Source organism: Cnephaeus nilssonii (assembly GCF_951640355.1).
Source record: "Cnephaeus nilssonii genome assembly, chromosome: 16".
Classification (NCBI taxonomy): Eukaryota; Metazoa; Chordata; class Mammalia; order Chiroptera; family Vespertilionidae; genus Cnephaeus; species Cnephaeus nilssonii.
Genome location: NC_137087.1, coordinates 42,655,167 through 42,673,356, shown reverse-complemented (window position 1 = coordinate 42,673,356; position 18,190 = coordinate 42,655,167). Strand labels below are relative to the sequence as shown.

General features: G+C 40.0%; 1 protein-coding gene across 2 annotated transcripts in view; it reads left to right on the top strand.

Moving 5' to 3' along the window:
* The window catches only part of HPSE2 (heparanase 2 (inactive)), a 538,739-nt gene that overhangs the window by 384,425 nt on the left and 136,124 nt on the right, over positions 1–18,190 (top strand). For both annotated transcript variants that reach the window (XM_079793868.1, XM_079793867.1), the window contains one exon: positions 7,652–7,745. In XM_079793868.1, the coding sequence (XP_079649994.1) occupies positions 7,652–7,745 (94 nt within the window). The remainder of the gene's footprint in view (positions 1–7,651; positions 7,746–18,190) is intronic.

Genomic DNA, 18,190 nt, shown 5'->3' with positions numbered 1-18,190 from the left:
CATTAGTAATCTTATGTGACTACTATCAATATGCATTCCATTGACCAAAATGTCATTATGTGGAGGATGACTGTATTTACTCATATTTTGGCCCTTTCTGAGAATCATAATGGAACCAGAAAGTATCCCTTGAGATTACTAACAGGGGTAGATTTATTTTTTGGACATTTGCCTCATTTTGGAACCTGGATACTCTAGCTAGGTGGTAAGGGGTTAGCGGCTGGTTGTATCAGGAAGCATTGTTCTGTAAGCATTTCTGGTAAATTGCCAGAAGAGGTCAGAAACAAAAAAGATGTGTGTGAGGCGAATGTGGGGGCATGCAAGAGGCAACCAATTAATGATGTTTGATCATTGATGTTTCTATCTCTCTGTCCCTCTCCGTTCCTCTCTGAAATCAATAAAACATATATTTTTTTAAAAAAGGTTTGTGTGTATGTGCGGGAGGGGGGTGGGGCTGGAGGAACTTGATTCTCTAAGTTTCTGGGAGTTTGTTGTGATTTATTGTATCATTCTAAATAAATATTTACTTTTGTACCTAATTTTGTGTTTTGTACTTTTGATTCCTTTTTCTTAAAGAGGGTCCCACAATTTATTTAAGTTTCAGCCCCAAAACACATGGATCCACTCCTGCCCCCACTTTAGGTACCATCACCTGGTACTACTCTGAGATGCCCCCCTCAGAGCCCACTCCGGTGGCTGGAGCTGCAGATGGCTTTTCCACCCCTGTCCTTCTGTGCTTCCCGTAGAGCTGTCCTCAGCACTGCAAGCATCAAGGAAGGGCCAGCTGTTTAAGCCTCTGCCAAAAGACAGTGTTTCTCCACATACACTTATAGGGTTCATGAGGAAGAACGACCTGGACTCAGGACCAAAAGTATGCAAGGCATTAGGAGAGAGAAAAGATCAAGAAAATGCGGCCCTTAGAACAGCCCTTAAGCTTCAAGACCAACCTTTTGGCTCATTGTGGGTTGGATTATACAAGCAGTCATGATTTCATTAAATGTGTGTGGTTTTTTTTTTTAACTTACTGATTTGAGAGAGAAACATCAATTTGTTGTTCCACTTATTTATGCATTCATTGGTTGATTCTTGTATGTGTCCTGACTGAGGATTGAACCCACAGCAATGGTGTATCAGGACAGTGCTCTAGCCAACTGAGCTAGCTACCTGGCCAGGGCCTCATTTAATGTCTTTTTTGAGCACCCATTATGTGCCTGTGAGATTGCCCACAATACTGACCTTTACTTGCACCATTTTTCAATGATAACGTCTTTCAGAGTACCAACTCTTAGAAGTTCTTGAACCACAACCCTTTAATCAGCTGTGTGGATTTTATAGGAACTGGTTTAAAAAAGTCAAAGAAACATCTATATTCTGTATGATCTTTTTTCTTCTTCTTTTTTTGTAACAGTGTTCATTTTATATAAGCTTTACTTGCCCAAAGTAGTTCTGAACACAAGAGAGGAGGGTTGACCCATTGCAAAGAGGATCAAGAATAATGGAGCCTCAGAAAGAAAACCTAATGGCAAGTGTGAAGAATGTACTCAGCAGGAAACCAGAGTGAGGGCCTTTGGAGGAGGGGCAAAGACAATTTATAAAGCTTTAGAGAGACTCAAGTCAGCCTCTCCAGTGTTTGGCTTCAAGTGTCAGAATAGGTTTTATAGGTCAACAGGGTTGTTCTAATGATTATCCAAGCTTTTCCCCTTCAATGGGGAAGGCCCCCGTCTTATGGAATTACCTGCCCAGTCAGCAGGCTGGGTGTTAGAATTCGGAGTAGACTGCCCCTCCTCCCTAAAAGCAGCAGGCGGCAAAATAGGTCCGGAAATTCCTGAGCATTGAGAAGCCAGCACTAATGCAATTACCTGAAATAAAAGAAGGGGTCAGATAGTAAGGGGCAAAGGTTTTTCCTTTTAAAGTAAAGAGCCAGGTAAACAAAACCAGCTGCTACTGGAGCCAAGGAACTCTCCTCATTAAATTTTTTAAGAGGCTAATGGATATAAGTGGCTAATTGTAGTACAATGCTGAAGACTGAATCTAGGGTCCTGGAGAAGGGGGAAGGGGAACCAGGGTTAAAACCTGGCTAGCAGAGACAGAAAGGAGATGAGACCTGCCTCTGGTAGAGGCTCCCTAAATGAACAGAATGGAATTAGAGGAAGAGTAAGATGATTTGATGCCGGGAGTCTCTAATGTTTCTGTCAGTATCCCAATGAGATGGGCTTGGGAGTCTAGTCGGGGACAGTTTTAACTTTATATGCCATAGAATAGCATCTGGAATAAGTTTTTTAAAATAACTAATTATGGGAAATGTTATGTGTTTACTATGAAAAACTATGAAAGGCTATACAGCAAAGTATTAACAATGGATCTCTCTAGGTGTTGGGCTTATCAGTGATTTTTCATTATTATATTTTAATGTTGTTTGTGTGTATTTTCGAACTTGTCTATAATGAACCTTATTTCTTTTGCAAAAACAAATACAGGGCAAACTTTAAATAAGATGAAAGGTATTAAACTGGAAATAAAATTTAAAATTGAGGGCAAGAGAGTTGGTAAGTGGTTCCATTTACTTTGTATATTCTGCCATCTTTGCTACCTCCCTAGATGTGTGCTTGATGTGAACTGCTAATCTACAGGCCAGCAGAAGAAGGGGGGATGGTTGCTGGTATTGAGCGAGACAGACTATTTGTCCACACAGAAAGGTTTCAACCTCATTGCATTTGGAATACTTCACAGAGAGGTTGTTCCCATACAGTCTCTCTTGGCTTCAACTTTAGTAGAACAGCTCAGTCACTATGGAGGGAACCTAAGAGATGCTGAAATTTCAAGATGGCTTGGAGGAGGGGTATGACTTGCCTAAAAGTATCAGTCTTAGTATTTCTAGAACCAACCATTTTGCCAGGATTTATGTAGAAGATGTCAAATTACCTCTAATTGATGGATTTTCTTTCTCTTTCCCTTCTTTCCTTCCCTCTATTCTTCCTTTCCTCTCTGATTTATTTAGTCTTCTGACACCTTTGTAGCCATTACTAAATTAATTAACTCTTGTAGAGAGACTGATTGGTAGCTAAGAGTTATATTTATCATCATAGTGAGATAAGCAGAGAAAACAGGGAGAGTTGCCCCAGCACTGGACAGTCAGTTGGAATTCAGTTCTACTTTTACCTAATCTTATTGAGAAATCACCATCTTCATCATTTTTAATAATTAACTCTTACCAAATTGTTACCACAGGCTATCCCACCTCCTTCATATCCAAATATAAATGATATCCTGGGCCCATTACTACAGGCAGCCACTATCAGAGAACCAAAAGCTCTGTAACAGGCAGGGATTTTTAAATAACCAATGATTATTGGCATTGAATGCTTTGTTAGCAGTTTCTGAGGGGTTAAGTACAAAAGCTAAATGTTCAAGGGTTCCCAAAAAAAAGGGCTTAGGTATTTATCAGATTCATACATATAGTTAAATTATCCCCTCTTGAAAGTGATACTAAATTCTGGGGGACCAAAGTTCCTGTTTCCACAGTACAATATAAACGTGGGTTTAAGTTTGCAAATGAAAGTTGCTGAAACTTCTCAGCATACTATGGGGCTTCCTCTGACATCCAAATGTGGATTTGATTCAGACCGAGGTTATTAAAAAGACACCATGTTGGTCAGGTTGGGGACGGAAGGGATTCTTAGTGGAGTCAGAGGTAGAGGCAATGCCCAGGGTCATATTTAAGAAGCATTTTAGAGGGTGACTTACATCTGTTAACTTATTTTGTTCTCTTGAAGAGCTCATCTACATCCATGGCTCCATTTATTACTTATAAACTGAAAAAGACACCCAGGTTATCATCACCTGTCATAACTCTTCTCTGTACCTCCTCTTTATTTCTCCAACTACCTGTTGCATATTCCCTCTTTGATATTCTCTGCATCCTTGATATTTCAAACAGAATTGTTCATCTCCTTTGACAAACCTAAAACCTAGTCTGACTGGCCTGCATGTCCTTGGCAACAGTATTCTCCAAAATATTCTCTCTCATAAGTTTGTGGTCATCACTGGCTCCCTTCCTCTTTTTCTTACACTCCACAGAAGTTTTATTTTATTAGTTCTTCCTTTACAGGCTCTCACTTTTACATCTTTCCATGAACTCCCTTACTTAGACCCAGATCCCTTCTTAGCTGCACTATTGAGATAAGATAACCTTGTCACACGCATTTCCTGCTTGCAGCTCTCCCCTGCCCCAATATAATTCACAGCCCCAGAAAAGCCTGAGACCAACTGAGAATGATTGAATCCAGCTTGTTAGGTTAAATGTGGGGCCAACAACAGGCTCTAAAAAGCTCAAGTCAACGTTTTTATGGGAATTCCCCCCCCCCCCTACATGTTAAATGAAGGAGGAATTAGACTATTTCTTGGGTCTAAGAAAATAGCTATTGAGTGAACAATAACAGGAAGCAAATTTTAGACCCATGTTAGAAGAGCCTTTCATGGATTCAAGCTGTAGTATGGTGGAACAGTACTCATAAGTATATGAAAGTGGATTCCCTGTCCTACATAATCACTTTTCCGGGATGATGTAGCAAGCTAACATGCTTTATACCACATGACCATAAAGGTCTTTTCAAGCTCCATAGTTTTAAAACATAATCACAACCCTCTCCATCCCTCCCTCTGCCTCCCACCTACTGGGATTGTCTGTTCTTGCTGCTCCATACTTCCCCCATTCCAAATCCTAGAGTGAATGAACATGCTCTCCTTCCCCAGACGGATGCTGCCCTGCTCACCCCATCCCATGGTGTTACAGTCTAGCTTACTGCCACCTTGGGCTCTTAAGTAACCTGGAGGCTAGATTTGCATATTGAGTTCCTTTTATGTGCTAGATTCTGTGCCCAGCATTTTGATTTCTGATTTGATAGATACAGTAGCCCTGTAAAAATACTATAGTTTCTTGTTAAATCAATTTTAAATTAGGGGAAACACAGTAATCATATAAGTAGTAAGTTGCAAAGCTGGGATTGAACTAAGGTTATCTAACTCCAAGTTCTGTGTACTTGAGAAAAGAAACAAAAGGAAGGAGGGAGAGAGTGAAGAGCCCCTCAACCCTGGACCATGGGTTGTGTGGGATAGGAGGGTGTACATTGAAAAAGTACATCTGGCATTTTTTATCTCAATCAGTATTTAACTGTACGTGTTGCCAGCAACATTTATAAACTTTGATGTTTAAAATAGATACTGGAGCTAACAAAGAGAAAGGAGGAAACTATAATATATTTGATTAAAACATAAAAGAACATTTATTACAGTGCATTTTTATTATATGCCTAGACATAATGTAAAATAGCAACAACTATTCATGTTCTTTAGTATGTGTTAGATTAACATTGCATGAATTATATTTTTAAATTTCTTTATTGATTAAGTTATTACATATGTGTCCTTATCCTCCCATTACGCGTCCCCCCCGCCCCCCCCCCCCCCCCCCCCCCCCCCCGCCACACTCATGCCCTCACTCCCCTGTTGTCTGTGTCCATTGGTTAGGCCTATATGCATGCATACAAGTCCTTTGATTGATCTCTCCCACTTACCCACCTCCCCACCTTCCCTCTGAGGTTTGACGGTCTGATCGATGTTTCTCTGTCTCTGGATTTGTTTTTGTTCATCAGTTTATGTTGTTCATTATATTCCATAAATGAGTGAGATCATGTGATATTTATCTTTCTCTGACTGGCTTATTTCACTTAGCATAATGCTCTCCAGTTCCATCCATGCTGTTGCAAATGTTATATGCTGTCTAATCACAACTTTTCAAAAAAAATCAGGGGTGCTAATAGTGAAGTACTAATAGGAGGTAATGGACATGCCTAGCACTATGTATTGCACATAATAAATGTTTATTGCACCTGAGTATAGCATCTGTACCAGGAATGAGGTGAAAGGTCATGCCATTGTTTTCCTTTTATTCCCTAAAATAAGTAACCACAAAAATTTTCAAAAGCATGTACCCTGATACAATTCTATTTTTAGAATTCTATACTCACACTAATTTAATCAGTCCCATATTGTTTATGACCCCATCTTTGTGAGCTGAAAATTAGAGAAATTAGGGAAAAAAAAAAAAACACCTAAGAGTTGTTGAGTTCCTACTGTGTGCAGACACTAGGTTTATGTACTTAATCTTTAGTTAATACTGAGAAGTAGATATGTTACCTCTCTTTTAAGAATAAGAAAACTAAGTCTGATAGAGGCCAACTGTCTTGTGCAATATCACTTAGATAGGAAATACCTGATTTGGAATCTGAACTTGGATATCTCTGGCTCCCAAACCCATACTCTTTCCAACATGCCAATGTTGGATTCTGTGGAAATGTCTGAGGGGGGCTGAATGGGTGGAGTTCATCTCCCACCTTCACTTCAACCAGAGCACCTGCTTTATAATTAAAAAAGAATTAACCATTCTACTACATCATACATTGGTATGGGAATTTATAATTAAAAAAGAATTTTCACATAGTTCAATAACGTGTACTGATAGGTTGGTGTCTTATTAAAAATGAAATAATCTATCATTAGTCATCAGCCAAGAAGACCCGAGTGGGTTGGAAAAGGCACCCGAGAGTCATAAGCATTGATTTAAATGGATTTAATTTGGAATTTTTTAAAGATAGGGGTGGGGAGGTTTGAGATAATGAAAGTCACTTAATCCTGGGCCAGTCTCAGCTTCGACTTTGAATAAGAATTCACAAAGAGCTTACTCACAAAGCTGGATGCAACTGTTGGAGTCAAATGTTCACAGTGTAGTATCAGCACAACTTAATGTTTCACTGAAGCTACCTAACAAAACCTGGACACACCCATGAGTGCCTTCTCACTATTTTAGGAGAGGGCTCCTGGACTTTAATCTATCTGACTCATTTATTTGTTTATTCATTCATTCACTATTCATTTACTTTGAAGATGGTAAGAGAAGGTTGACCACAAGATATTTTGCCCAGGGAGGTGAACTGGAGATGAAACCTTGAAGACTCACTCACTACACTAAATCACATTATTGTGGTTGATGTTTGTTTTCTTATTTATAAGTGTGGAAACCTATAAAAATGTTTGAGTATTCTTTCAAACCTCTCACATACTTTTATTACTTTAAGGTATGGGTAGGGATGATATGGAATGAGTGTTAAATTACATTCCCTGGGGGCCGGGGGGGGATGTAACCTTTTCTCCATTAACCTTTTCTCCATTTCTCCATTCTCCATTGTTTTATGGATTCCTGTCTATTTCTATAGAGTAAGCAATGAAGTTTCATGTGATAAAGGTTGAAAAAAAATCACAATATTAGCCCACAAATGGAGGCGAAAGGAGACTAGACTTTGGGTGGTAAACACTGAATGCAATATACAGATGATGTATTATAGAATTGTACACTCGAAACCTATCAAATTTTATTAACCAATGACACCCCAATGAATTTAATACAATTTAAAAAGAAGAAAAAGTAAAAAGTATATTATTTATTTGAAAAGTACCCGGGATCAAACTTTCTAGGATATAAGAATCCAAGTGAACCCTGGTCGGTTTCTTCAGGCAATAGACACCTCTGACTAGAGAAGTATATGTAGTCTTCTGCTCAAGATTTTATCTGATTCTTATTTTATTTTTATTCCAGTTGCTACATTGATGGCCGAGTTGTCAAGGTGATGGACTTCCTGAAAACTCGCCTGTTAGATACACTCTCTGACCAGATTAGGAAAATTCAGAAAGTGAGTAAAAGTCCCCTGGGAAGAAGAGGAGTCAATTTGGGGATGAGGCAAGGAAAGGTCAATGGGGCCCAGCTGAATGGCAGCACTGTGGGAACCAGGGTAGAAAAATAGTTAGTCCAGGTTTGCATGGTCCAGAGCTCCCCCTCACAGTTGACGATTGTTTATTGTTTTTCAAATGGAGAAGGGTTTAAATGTGATATACCAAGGTTCAATAACAAATATTTTGTAATAGTTTGCTTCTAAATTGTGAGTTTCTTAAGGATAGGTTTACTTTATTTTCTTTTTTAAATGCAGGGGTTTATTTGGGGTTAGGTAAAGAAGAGGATGATTACATTTATTAAGTGAAATTTTGATCTGGGGAACTGGCAATTTTGAGCCATATTTACACTATTTCTAAATGTCTTAAAACCAGCCAAGTAACATCTTACTTTTGTAGAGATGTGAGGAAAGCCATATTATATTCAGCAATTGCATATAGGTCCTATTAACAAGACACCTTGTTTGGTTAATAGTTCTCAAACTTGAGTACAGTCAAATCACCAGAACTTGCTCAGGAAGTTATTCTGACTTAGTATGTGTGGAGTGGATCCCAGACATCTCTGTATTTAATAGTCTCCCTTTAAGTGATTTTACCCAATGCAGATCACATTTTGAAATATACTGGATTAGTTAATTCTGAACCATGGAGATTTTATGTCTACAATTTCCATCTGTCTCTACAAAATGGTGATTTCACATCTTTTGTTGCTTAGGTCCTTTTCCAGGGAATGGGGACCTTTTGAACACTTAACTATCTCTTGATCAGATTAAACAAATCTTTGCAGAATAATAGCAACAGATAGGCCCCTATTAATATAGGACAAGTAAATAAGTGAATGTACAAGTGAATGAAATGGTTTGTGTATAAAATTAGCTGTGAAATAAAATCCCATGTAGAACAATTATAGAAAAGTACTTTTGATTCACTAAAGTGGAAGTCTATACCCTTCTTTGCATTCATACCAATGTCATACATAGAATTACAAATATCCTTTTGAGTCCCCTTGTTATCAAAGGCTGAGAAGCCTCAGGACTTCTGGACTTTTGCACCCAAGTCTGTTCTGTCTGAGGATCAGGTGCATTGGCCAGCACTTATCTGTCACTGCCTTCTACTAGGCAAAGCCTGGGAGAAATAAATGACTTGAAATATCTCTGTCAGTATTTGACATTCATTTAGTTTTTAATATTGAAATTTTTAATATTTGCTGAGCACTTAGCAAGTACCAAGCAAAGTACCAGGTGCTGGAATACAAAATGGAATAAGACATGGTGTCTACCCTTGAGGAACTCACACTTCACACTTCTAAGGTTTAATACTTACTTTAAGCAGGTTTAGAAACATATTACTTAATATGTACAATGTCAACCTATTCTTTTTTTTTTTTTAAGGATTTCACCCCCCCCCCACCAGGGTAACCTTTCCTCCCCTAGCAGATTGCAGGTCTTGTGGTTTAGACCCCCCTCACCTTTCATATCGATGATTATGACCTCCTCTGACCTTTGCTCCTCTGGCTTTTGCTTTGGCCCTGCTGAAGACATGGTTGGATTTTTTCCATGGTGGGACGGTGGGAGATGGGACATTGGAAACCCAAGAAGAGAACCTGCATCACAAATAAACTTTGCCACACCACAATCTCTAGTGCATCGATCCTCGGAATGCTTTCCTTACAATCCTGTGGAAGAGCCTAATTTCCACCAACAACATTTGTCTTTGCTCAAGTCAAAATATAAATGGAAAGCCCCACATGAATCTGACCCCTGGAGCTTTGAACATAAAAACCCAGCTGATAGTACAATGTCAACCTATTGAATACTACAGTTTTCTAAGCATATTGTGCTTATGTGGAGGGGAGAATTTTATCTCATTTATTTCTTTGTTCTTCCATTCAGTAGATAGTTATTGAGTGCTTACTGTGTTCCAGGCACTATTCCAAGTGTTTGTATTACAGCAGTGTACAGGATAGATAACTCCCTATATTTTTTACTTTTTGGTTTGACCTGATCACAGTGGAAGTAAAATGATTCAATGATATCACAATATTGACTGTGAAGGTTTTAACTGTGCCCATATAATTTTTAAAGTAGAACAAAAAGTTCTAAGTCAGAACTAAGACAAAGGTGTTGGGATTTTTTCCATGGTGGGAAGATCTCTTTACAGCTCAAAGTAACATTGTACTCTGTTTGCTAATGCTGGATATTTTTCCTTTCTCCTCACAACCCATTACTCTCCACCACTGCATACTCCTTAACCATCATGGAATGTTCAAAGACTGAAATTAATAAGCTAAGCTCACCTCCTGATTTGTGAAGGCAAGGCCAGAGAAACTTAAGGAAAAAGGCGCAAACTGCACATTTGAGATTCAGACCTTTGAAAACATGTCTGATGGACTTGGATGGGGAGGGCAAAGTACAGTGTCAGAGAGAAATAGTGGAGCCTCTAAGAGAAATGACCTACATGCGGAAGAGATGGCTCGTCTTTGCTGCACGTTGCCTGAAGCTCCCACTGAAAGACTCAAAGGCTGGGATGACTCAAAGGCTCTCAACTAGAAGCATCAGAAGGGCTTGTTGATTCCTGAGTGTGGCAGTTAGTTGACGCCAGCTGCTGACCAGCACCTTTGTGGGACTCCTAACAGGAATACCTTCATATGAACTCTTGATGTAGCCTGGGCTTCCTCCCAAGGTTCTAAAGTCCAATAGATGCCCAAGAGAGAGCCAGGTGGAAATGGTATCACCTTTTCTAATCTACCCTGAGAAGTCACTAAGACTGATGGAAATTCAAGGGCAAAGGAAATAAACTCCTCTTGATGGGAAAGTGGCAAGATTCTGGAAGAGCATCTAGGACCAGAAATATTTTTGCAGTTATTTTTGAAAATACTGTCAGCCAAAGTTCCATCTTCCCTGTTTCATTTAGTAGCCTTCAGTCATTTCCCTCATTAGTTTTCTCTTTACAACTCTCTCTTACAAAACTCCTGCTAGATATTGCCTTAAATGGGTATCTGCTGGGGGTGTGACTGGATCACAGATTCTCTGAGACTTGACTCACAGGACGGACTCTTCATTGGCTCTAATGTTAGGGCCTTCAGGACGAGTCTCTCTCAGCACAGCCCAGGATGTGCTAGATACTGGCCTGCCCTGGGGAGATGAGAGCTGGGAGAAGATCAGAAAAGGGTCACCAAGCTTTGCCAGTTGAAATGTTGTTTTTCAGTTCCTGAAGTCCCCTGTGGGTAGGAAGGGGTATGGGAAGTTAGAGACCAAAGTGAAGACCAGAGCAGAGTGGCCAACTTCTTTCTTGTAAGCCCCAAAACCAGTTCTTCGGAGATGAGCCAAGTAGGATTTTAATATGTATATACCTGAAGCCCTCACCCAAAAGCTAGAAATGATATCTTTGTGTGTGTTTTTCTGTACTTCGGGAACTTCAGAGAAGTCCTAATAACACCTCCCCCCACACTGATATCCCTAAGCCCACAGTGATAGAAAAGGGCATATTTCTGACTAAAGCACAAAGTGGAATTGGTAAGGTAAATCAGTGGTGAGGCTGTTTGAATAAGAGATAGGATACAGGATTTGAAGTCTCGTGGCTTGGGTTGGAGCTTAGGCTTAGTTGTGTGACGTCGGGACATTAACTTAATTTCTCTGATTCTGTTTCTTTAAGAGCACTATCTTCCTTCCCTCTCAGGAAGGTTAGGAAGGTCATGTGAAGTCCTGTTCTGTTAATTGCTATTGAAACTTAGTTCTTAATGCTATTACTATTGTGGTTTTAGTTACTGTAGTTATTTTTAATAATTTATGAAACTGGAGAAGCTTCATGCTACCTTTATCCTCAACTTGTTTTTTGTTTTGCCTTTTTCCCTCTTTCCTCTTTCTTTGAACCCTGGAGAATATGATAGGTGATATTTTTGGCACCTGAAAGACAGTAACTCAATTGCTAAAAACAGCTGTGATTTCCAAATTTAGACACCACTTATAAGAATTGTCAGTTTTCTGAGCAGTGGGTGAATTGTTGTGATATGAACATCTGTATGATACTTTTGAAAGCTAAACAGAGTGTTTGGACACCAACTTCTTTGGATGATCCCTACTCTCTCTCCCTTCCATTAGAATGAGGATAATCATCTATCTGTACTTTGGGAGATGCGTCAAGGGAAAAGGGTTGAGAATCTAACAATACAGGCAAGAGTCAGATGGAAAAGTGAGAGATGTTTAGGATATAGTACAGATGGTATAGTGTGGATAACTGGGCTGACTCCAAAACAATGATATAAGAACCAAGAAGAACCACTTTGGCTTAAGTAATTTGGACTCAATGATTTGTGTCATCTCCTAGAGGAATCAGAGGAGGAAATAACACTTTTTGATATTATTTTCAGCCGTTCAACAAGCACAGGAAGGAGTTGGTGAAATCACAGTCATAAGGGAAGTATTTCCAAAAGTCTATCCATATGATTGCATTTTAAATACTAAATAAACCAAACAATTGGCTTCCCTAATAGTTTCTCCTTCCTTCCTTCCTTCCTTCCTTCCTTCCTTCCTTCCTTCCTTCCTTCCTTCCTTCCTTCCTTCCTTTCTCTTTTCTTCCCTTTCTTCCTTGACTTATCAGTTGGTTATAATATTCTTAGTATTTTTCAGACCCCTGAGGATAAAATGGTAAATAAGACTGATGTGGTGGTTGTCTTCATAGATCTTATGGTCTAGTGGAAAAATAGTTAATGAAGCAAGCAACAATAATAAGGTGTGATATATCCTATATAGGGACATATCAGGTGCTATGGGTACCCATAGAGGGAAATATTTACTTTCTAAGGGAAGAGAAATATAAGAAGTCCTTCTAGGAGGAGTAACATTTAGGCTAACACCTGAAGTATAGACAACTTCATATTTATACAGTTTGTCTTACAGCATGATCAGAGGACTCCTGGTTGTAGATGTGTATGGTGGAAGGAATGGTTTATATGGTTCATAATATAACTATGATCATTCTTTTGTTAATATCATCATTGCTTATGATTGCTTATTCTATTTAATAAAGATTAACTCCTTTGAAGTCTCAATAAATGCAATAACATTGTGCCACTTTTTCCAGTGTATCTTAGTTGCAGGATCATGGAAGTAGGTAAGGCAAAAGAATATTTAATCCTTTTAAAGTAATTAATAGATCAAAAAAGAAACTTTGTTCTCAACCAACTTTCTGATTTACCTAATTATTTGAGCCTGTTAGTATATCCAGGGGGAAGAAGGTAAAGAATAATAGTTATTCTTCAGGATTATAAAATAACTGAGCTCACAAGGGAAAATGAGGACAATGGTATTGTTAACCTTCTCTAATGAGCAAACTGCAAAATGAAAAGATATAGGGCAAGAACAGTAGTATCACCACAAAAATTAATATTTGATTGATTGATTCATTAATTCACTCATTCATTTATTAATGTTGAATGCTCACATCAATGTTCCAGTGCCTACCCTAGTGTTTCTCACTCAGCAAGTGCTCAATAAATGTTAGAGGGAGGAAGGCAAGCAGAGAGGGGAAGGTGAATGAGCAGAGTCAAATAATGGAAGAAGTGTAACGGAAGTAATGTCTTTGTCTCATTCACATTTGGATCTAATAATGGAAGAATGTAATCTACTACTGACTTTATAGCATAATGTCAAATAGATAGAAATAGATTTAGGCAGCCATAAATGGGCTCTGCCTACATGTAGGCACAGCAGGAGATTGTCTTCTGAATATGTGTGTAGGAGTGAAGCAAAGATCTCTTTACAGCTCAAGGTAACATTGTACTCTGTTTGCTAATGCTGGATATTTCATTTTAGAAAAATAATGTTTCATTCTATAGTACAATGAGGATATAAAATGTAAATAACCCAAGAAGAGGTAAACTACACAGGTTTAAGGGCCTACTATGGTGCTAATCTATATATATAAAAGCCTAAGCTACTGAACGACTGATTGACCAATCGCTATGATGCACACTGACCACCAGGGGGCAGATGATCAGCAGCTGCCTCCTGGTGGTCAGTGCACTCCCACAGCCAACCTCCTGTGGCCAGCCAACCTCCCGCAGTCCCTCCCCCCAGCCAGAAGGCCCCGATCGGCCTGATCGCCGGCCAGGCTGAGGGACCTTACCCATGCACAAATTCATGCACTGGGCCTCTAGTCTATATATATAAAAGGCTAATATGCAAAGTGTCCCCTTGGGAGTTCAACTGGGAGTTCGATTGCTCGCTATGATGTGTGCTTACCACTAGGCGGCGGCATGGAACGGAGGAAGGCCCTGGCTGGCAGCTGGAAGGCCTGGATCAGCCCTGATGGCCGGCCAGGCCTAGGGACCCTACGCATGCAAGGATTTCGTGCATTGGGCCTGTAGTACCAAATAGAAGGCCCTTTCCCAAGAGTAGGTTTTGATTGAGGGGAAGAGAAACAGGCTAAAGAAGTATTCAGGAGAGGCAGAGGATCCTAAATACAAACTGTGTATTTTGTTTGTATGTCACTTTAATACTTTAGGTGATATTCCTGGGTGATTCTGATTTTCATATAGCCAGAGCTTATACACTGGGGACATCTTTTAGAAAAAGAAACAAACAAATCTGCACATTTTAGAAGTATATCTGACAAGTGAACACATTCCTAGAGCCTGCCTAAGAGGTTAGTAGAGAGCTGTGAAAGTGGAGAGCCGGAAGTTGAAGCTTCATGAGCTTCCCAGTAAATTAGCCTCTGTGACTCCTCTTGGCTGTGCATCTGCAAATGGGAGAATATGAAGCAAGGGAAACTTTGGCTCTGCTCTTTCATATATTAGATACTAATGATAAATCAGGGACTCTGGCTGGAAAGGTATCTTTACCACAAAAGTGCTCCAAAGTTGAAGACATTTTCATTCCATGAGCCATATTTTCTTGATTATTAAACACAAATAATTATTAAATATACCATCAATTTAATAACAGCTGGAAGAGAGAGTAAACAGCTGACAAGTTTCTTTTGATATTGATCATGAAAAACATTTTGATTCCAAAATCATTAAAGTGTGAAATATGCATCATTAACTTCCAGCAATATAATTGTATTACTTTTTAGGTTACAAATGCCTCTTATTGAGTGCATCATATATTACTAACCCATTGAAGAAACCAGTGATTTGCTCAAGGTCACACTTGCTAAGTAGTAAAATTAGAATTCACACCCAGGCCCGTCTAACTCCAGAGCTCACACCACTATCCAATACACTATCTGCATTGCCTATACTTGTTAACCATTATTTCATAACCCATATAATATTTATATTCTTAACTACCCAGGATTAGGAAGGCTTTTAAAGAAGAATACTGGCTGGCCAGCGTGGCTCAGTGGTTGAGCATCAACCTATGAACCAAGAGGTCAGGGTTCGATTCCAGGTCAGGGCACATGCTTGGGTTGCGGGCTCGATCCCCAGTGGTTGGCATGCAGGAGGCAACCGATCAGTGATTCTCTCTCATCATTGTTTCTATCTATCTTTCCCTATCCCTTCCTCTATGAAATCAATAAAAATATATTTTTTTAAAAAGAAGAATACTGAATGTTCCTGGTGAAAGAACATTAATTTAATCTCCAAATCAGTTCATGTAATTTGGGGTTCATCTCTTAGAAATCAGGACTGAATGAGAGTTGGAAGCACAATATTAGATAATATCTAATGTTACCACAAAATTAGTGGAAGATAACAAGGCCTTTCAGGGAGTTATTTGCATTCATTCAGTGGACTTCATTAATATGTTTCATGTGCACAGGCTTTTGGTCCTGATATGTGCAAGGCATGACATTGTGGAGCTATATGCTGCCCATGGACATTGGAGGAATGGCCCTGGGAACAAATGGCTGTTTGGGCAAGAAGCTTCTTCAGAAGGGAGAGGCAACTTGGGGTGATATACCAATGTTTACACATGGAAGTGGGGAGATGTCCTCAGCGAGAGGAAATTACCTGTGAGGCTGGTGGAACCTATCACTTGTCTGTGGGTAGACTGTTCAGTAAGACTGAGGGAAGGACAGAAAAGGACTGGGGAAGGAAGGAAGGAAGATTGCTTTATATGCAAGTAGCTGTTGCCTAGTCTCTTCCTCCACCAGAATTTACCCTTGAACAAGTCATGGCTTTGGGATTCTGTGACCTTTCTTCTTTATTGTTCTGCATATGCTCATAATTTCCTTGCCTCCCTGGTGACTTTATATTTTCTGTGTATGTCTTATTTTAATTTTATGTTTTTTTTGCAATTACATTCAATTGCTTTTCTGTGGTTTGAGATAATAAGAGCAGAGAATGCAATTTTAAATCCTAAAAATGACACAGAAGCCACAAATTAAAAATTGATCTAATACCGAAAGAAAATGGGCAAAATGTAGCACTCCGGAACAGGGAGATGATAAAAAGAAATTATACAGAAAAAAATTAATGAAACTGACAGGAAGTGCATTAGACAGAAGAAATAAATCAAGAGAATGTGTTGAGAATGGCTGAGCTCAGAATAGCTCGGCTTGTCTAACTTAAGGACATATTAAATATGGAAGCAGTTTAGTCAGTAGAAGCCTCTAGGTCTCAAACAGGAAAACTCAACTAGAAAGTGGACAGAGTCCTAAACTGCAACTATAAGTATTTGATATTTGCTGTTACGGTTTTGAGGCTGTTAATTTTCTTCTATGAAATTTGACCTTTTCATCAGTAAATATCTCAAGTTATTTCATTATCTCATTTATTTCACAAGTACTTAAAAAATGTTCTATAGGGTATGCAAAAAAGGAAAAAATGCTTATAGTATAGGAAGGAAAACAAATAGGCAAACAGAAAATTATAACTTGGTATAATAAGGTTAAGGTCAGAGACGGGTTCAAAGAACTTGGGGGCCCAAAAGAGAAAAGTAACTTTCTGAAGGTTTGACTAAAGTTTCACACAGGAGGTAACATAAATTAACCCATGAAAAAAAAAAATCAGATAATCTGGGTGAGGAATGGATATGGGGAGAAGGTAATCAGTGAACACCTAAAATAAGATTGTGTAGTTGGAAATGATGAGTCCATTTTGTGTAGTAAACCAGAGGTGTTGTGGTGAGGGAGGGCAGAAGAGGTCACTAAGGGGTTTATGAAGTATCTTAGATACCAAGTTAATTAAAGTAGTTGGCATCGGATTCCAATGGCTCAGTGGTTCTCACTGTTATTTCACGATGTCTAACATACTCCCATGGACAAATGTATAAAATTGACCATGGGTTGTGTGCAGTTAATGGCTCTGTAGTTTTTCTCCCAGTTAAGGAATCCTAATATATAAAAACCCTGGGTACTAACAACCAGAGGCTGATCAACCAGAAGTCTTTGCTGGCCCCGCTCCCAAGCAAGTGGATAGGGGCAATCAGGCAGGCAGGCAGAGTGATTAGGGGTGATCAGGTAGGCAGGCAAGCAGTTAGGGGAGATCAGGTAGGCAGATGGCCCCTCGCCGGGCTGGCCCCGCCCCCAAGCAAGCATTAGGGGCAATCAGGCAGGCAGGCAGAGTGGTTAGGGGTGATCAGGTAGGTAGACCAGTGGTTAGGGGTGATCAGGTAGGTGGGTGAGCAGTTAAGGGTGATCAGGTAGGCAGACGGCCCCTCGCAGGGCTGGCCCCGCCCCCCAGCAAGAAAGAGGGAGGCCCAGGCCAGCCAAGCCATTGCACCCCAACCTGTCACCTGCAGAGGGAGGCCACCAGTGGCAGGGAAGGGGGGGCACCGCTGCACAGATGGCAAGCAGTGGCAGCGGCGGGGGTGGGGCCAGCTGACTACATCCTGGGGAAGGAAAGCCCCGATAGGCCCTGATCTCAGGCCAAGCCTAGGGACCCTACCCAAGGGGTCCCGGATTGTGAGAGGGTGCAGGCCGGGCTGAGGGACACCCCCCCCCCCCCCCCCGTGCGCCCCAAGTGCATGAATTTTCATGCACTGGGCCTCTAGTCATCTTATAATTCTGGTAAATGAAAAGAATGTTACTGTGACAACTTAGAATCTTTTTTTTTTTTTAAATCATTCCCCAGATCACTGCTCTCAAATTTATTACAAACAAGTTACTCTTAGTACATCCCCTAACTAATTACACAGACCTCTGTGATCACACACAGCAGTGTGGAGGGTGGACTTGTCAGGAGGACTGAGGAAGAAGTGGTGAGATCTAGCACCCAGAACAGGGCAGTGAGGAAGGAGAGGGCAGAATGAAATGATCCCCTCCTCTTCCAATAGGAGGTAGTTTAAAGTCAAAAATACACAAGAAGAATGTAAGGAAACATCGGGACATTACTGAACTCTAACCAGAACCTTTTGTAAATATAATACGGGACAAAGAGGCAGAGGCACCCCCCAGAGGAGCTCTGTGCACAGGAAAGGTTTAAGAAGCTTCCTGAAGCTTTGAACTGATGATACAGGAGATA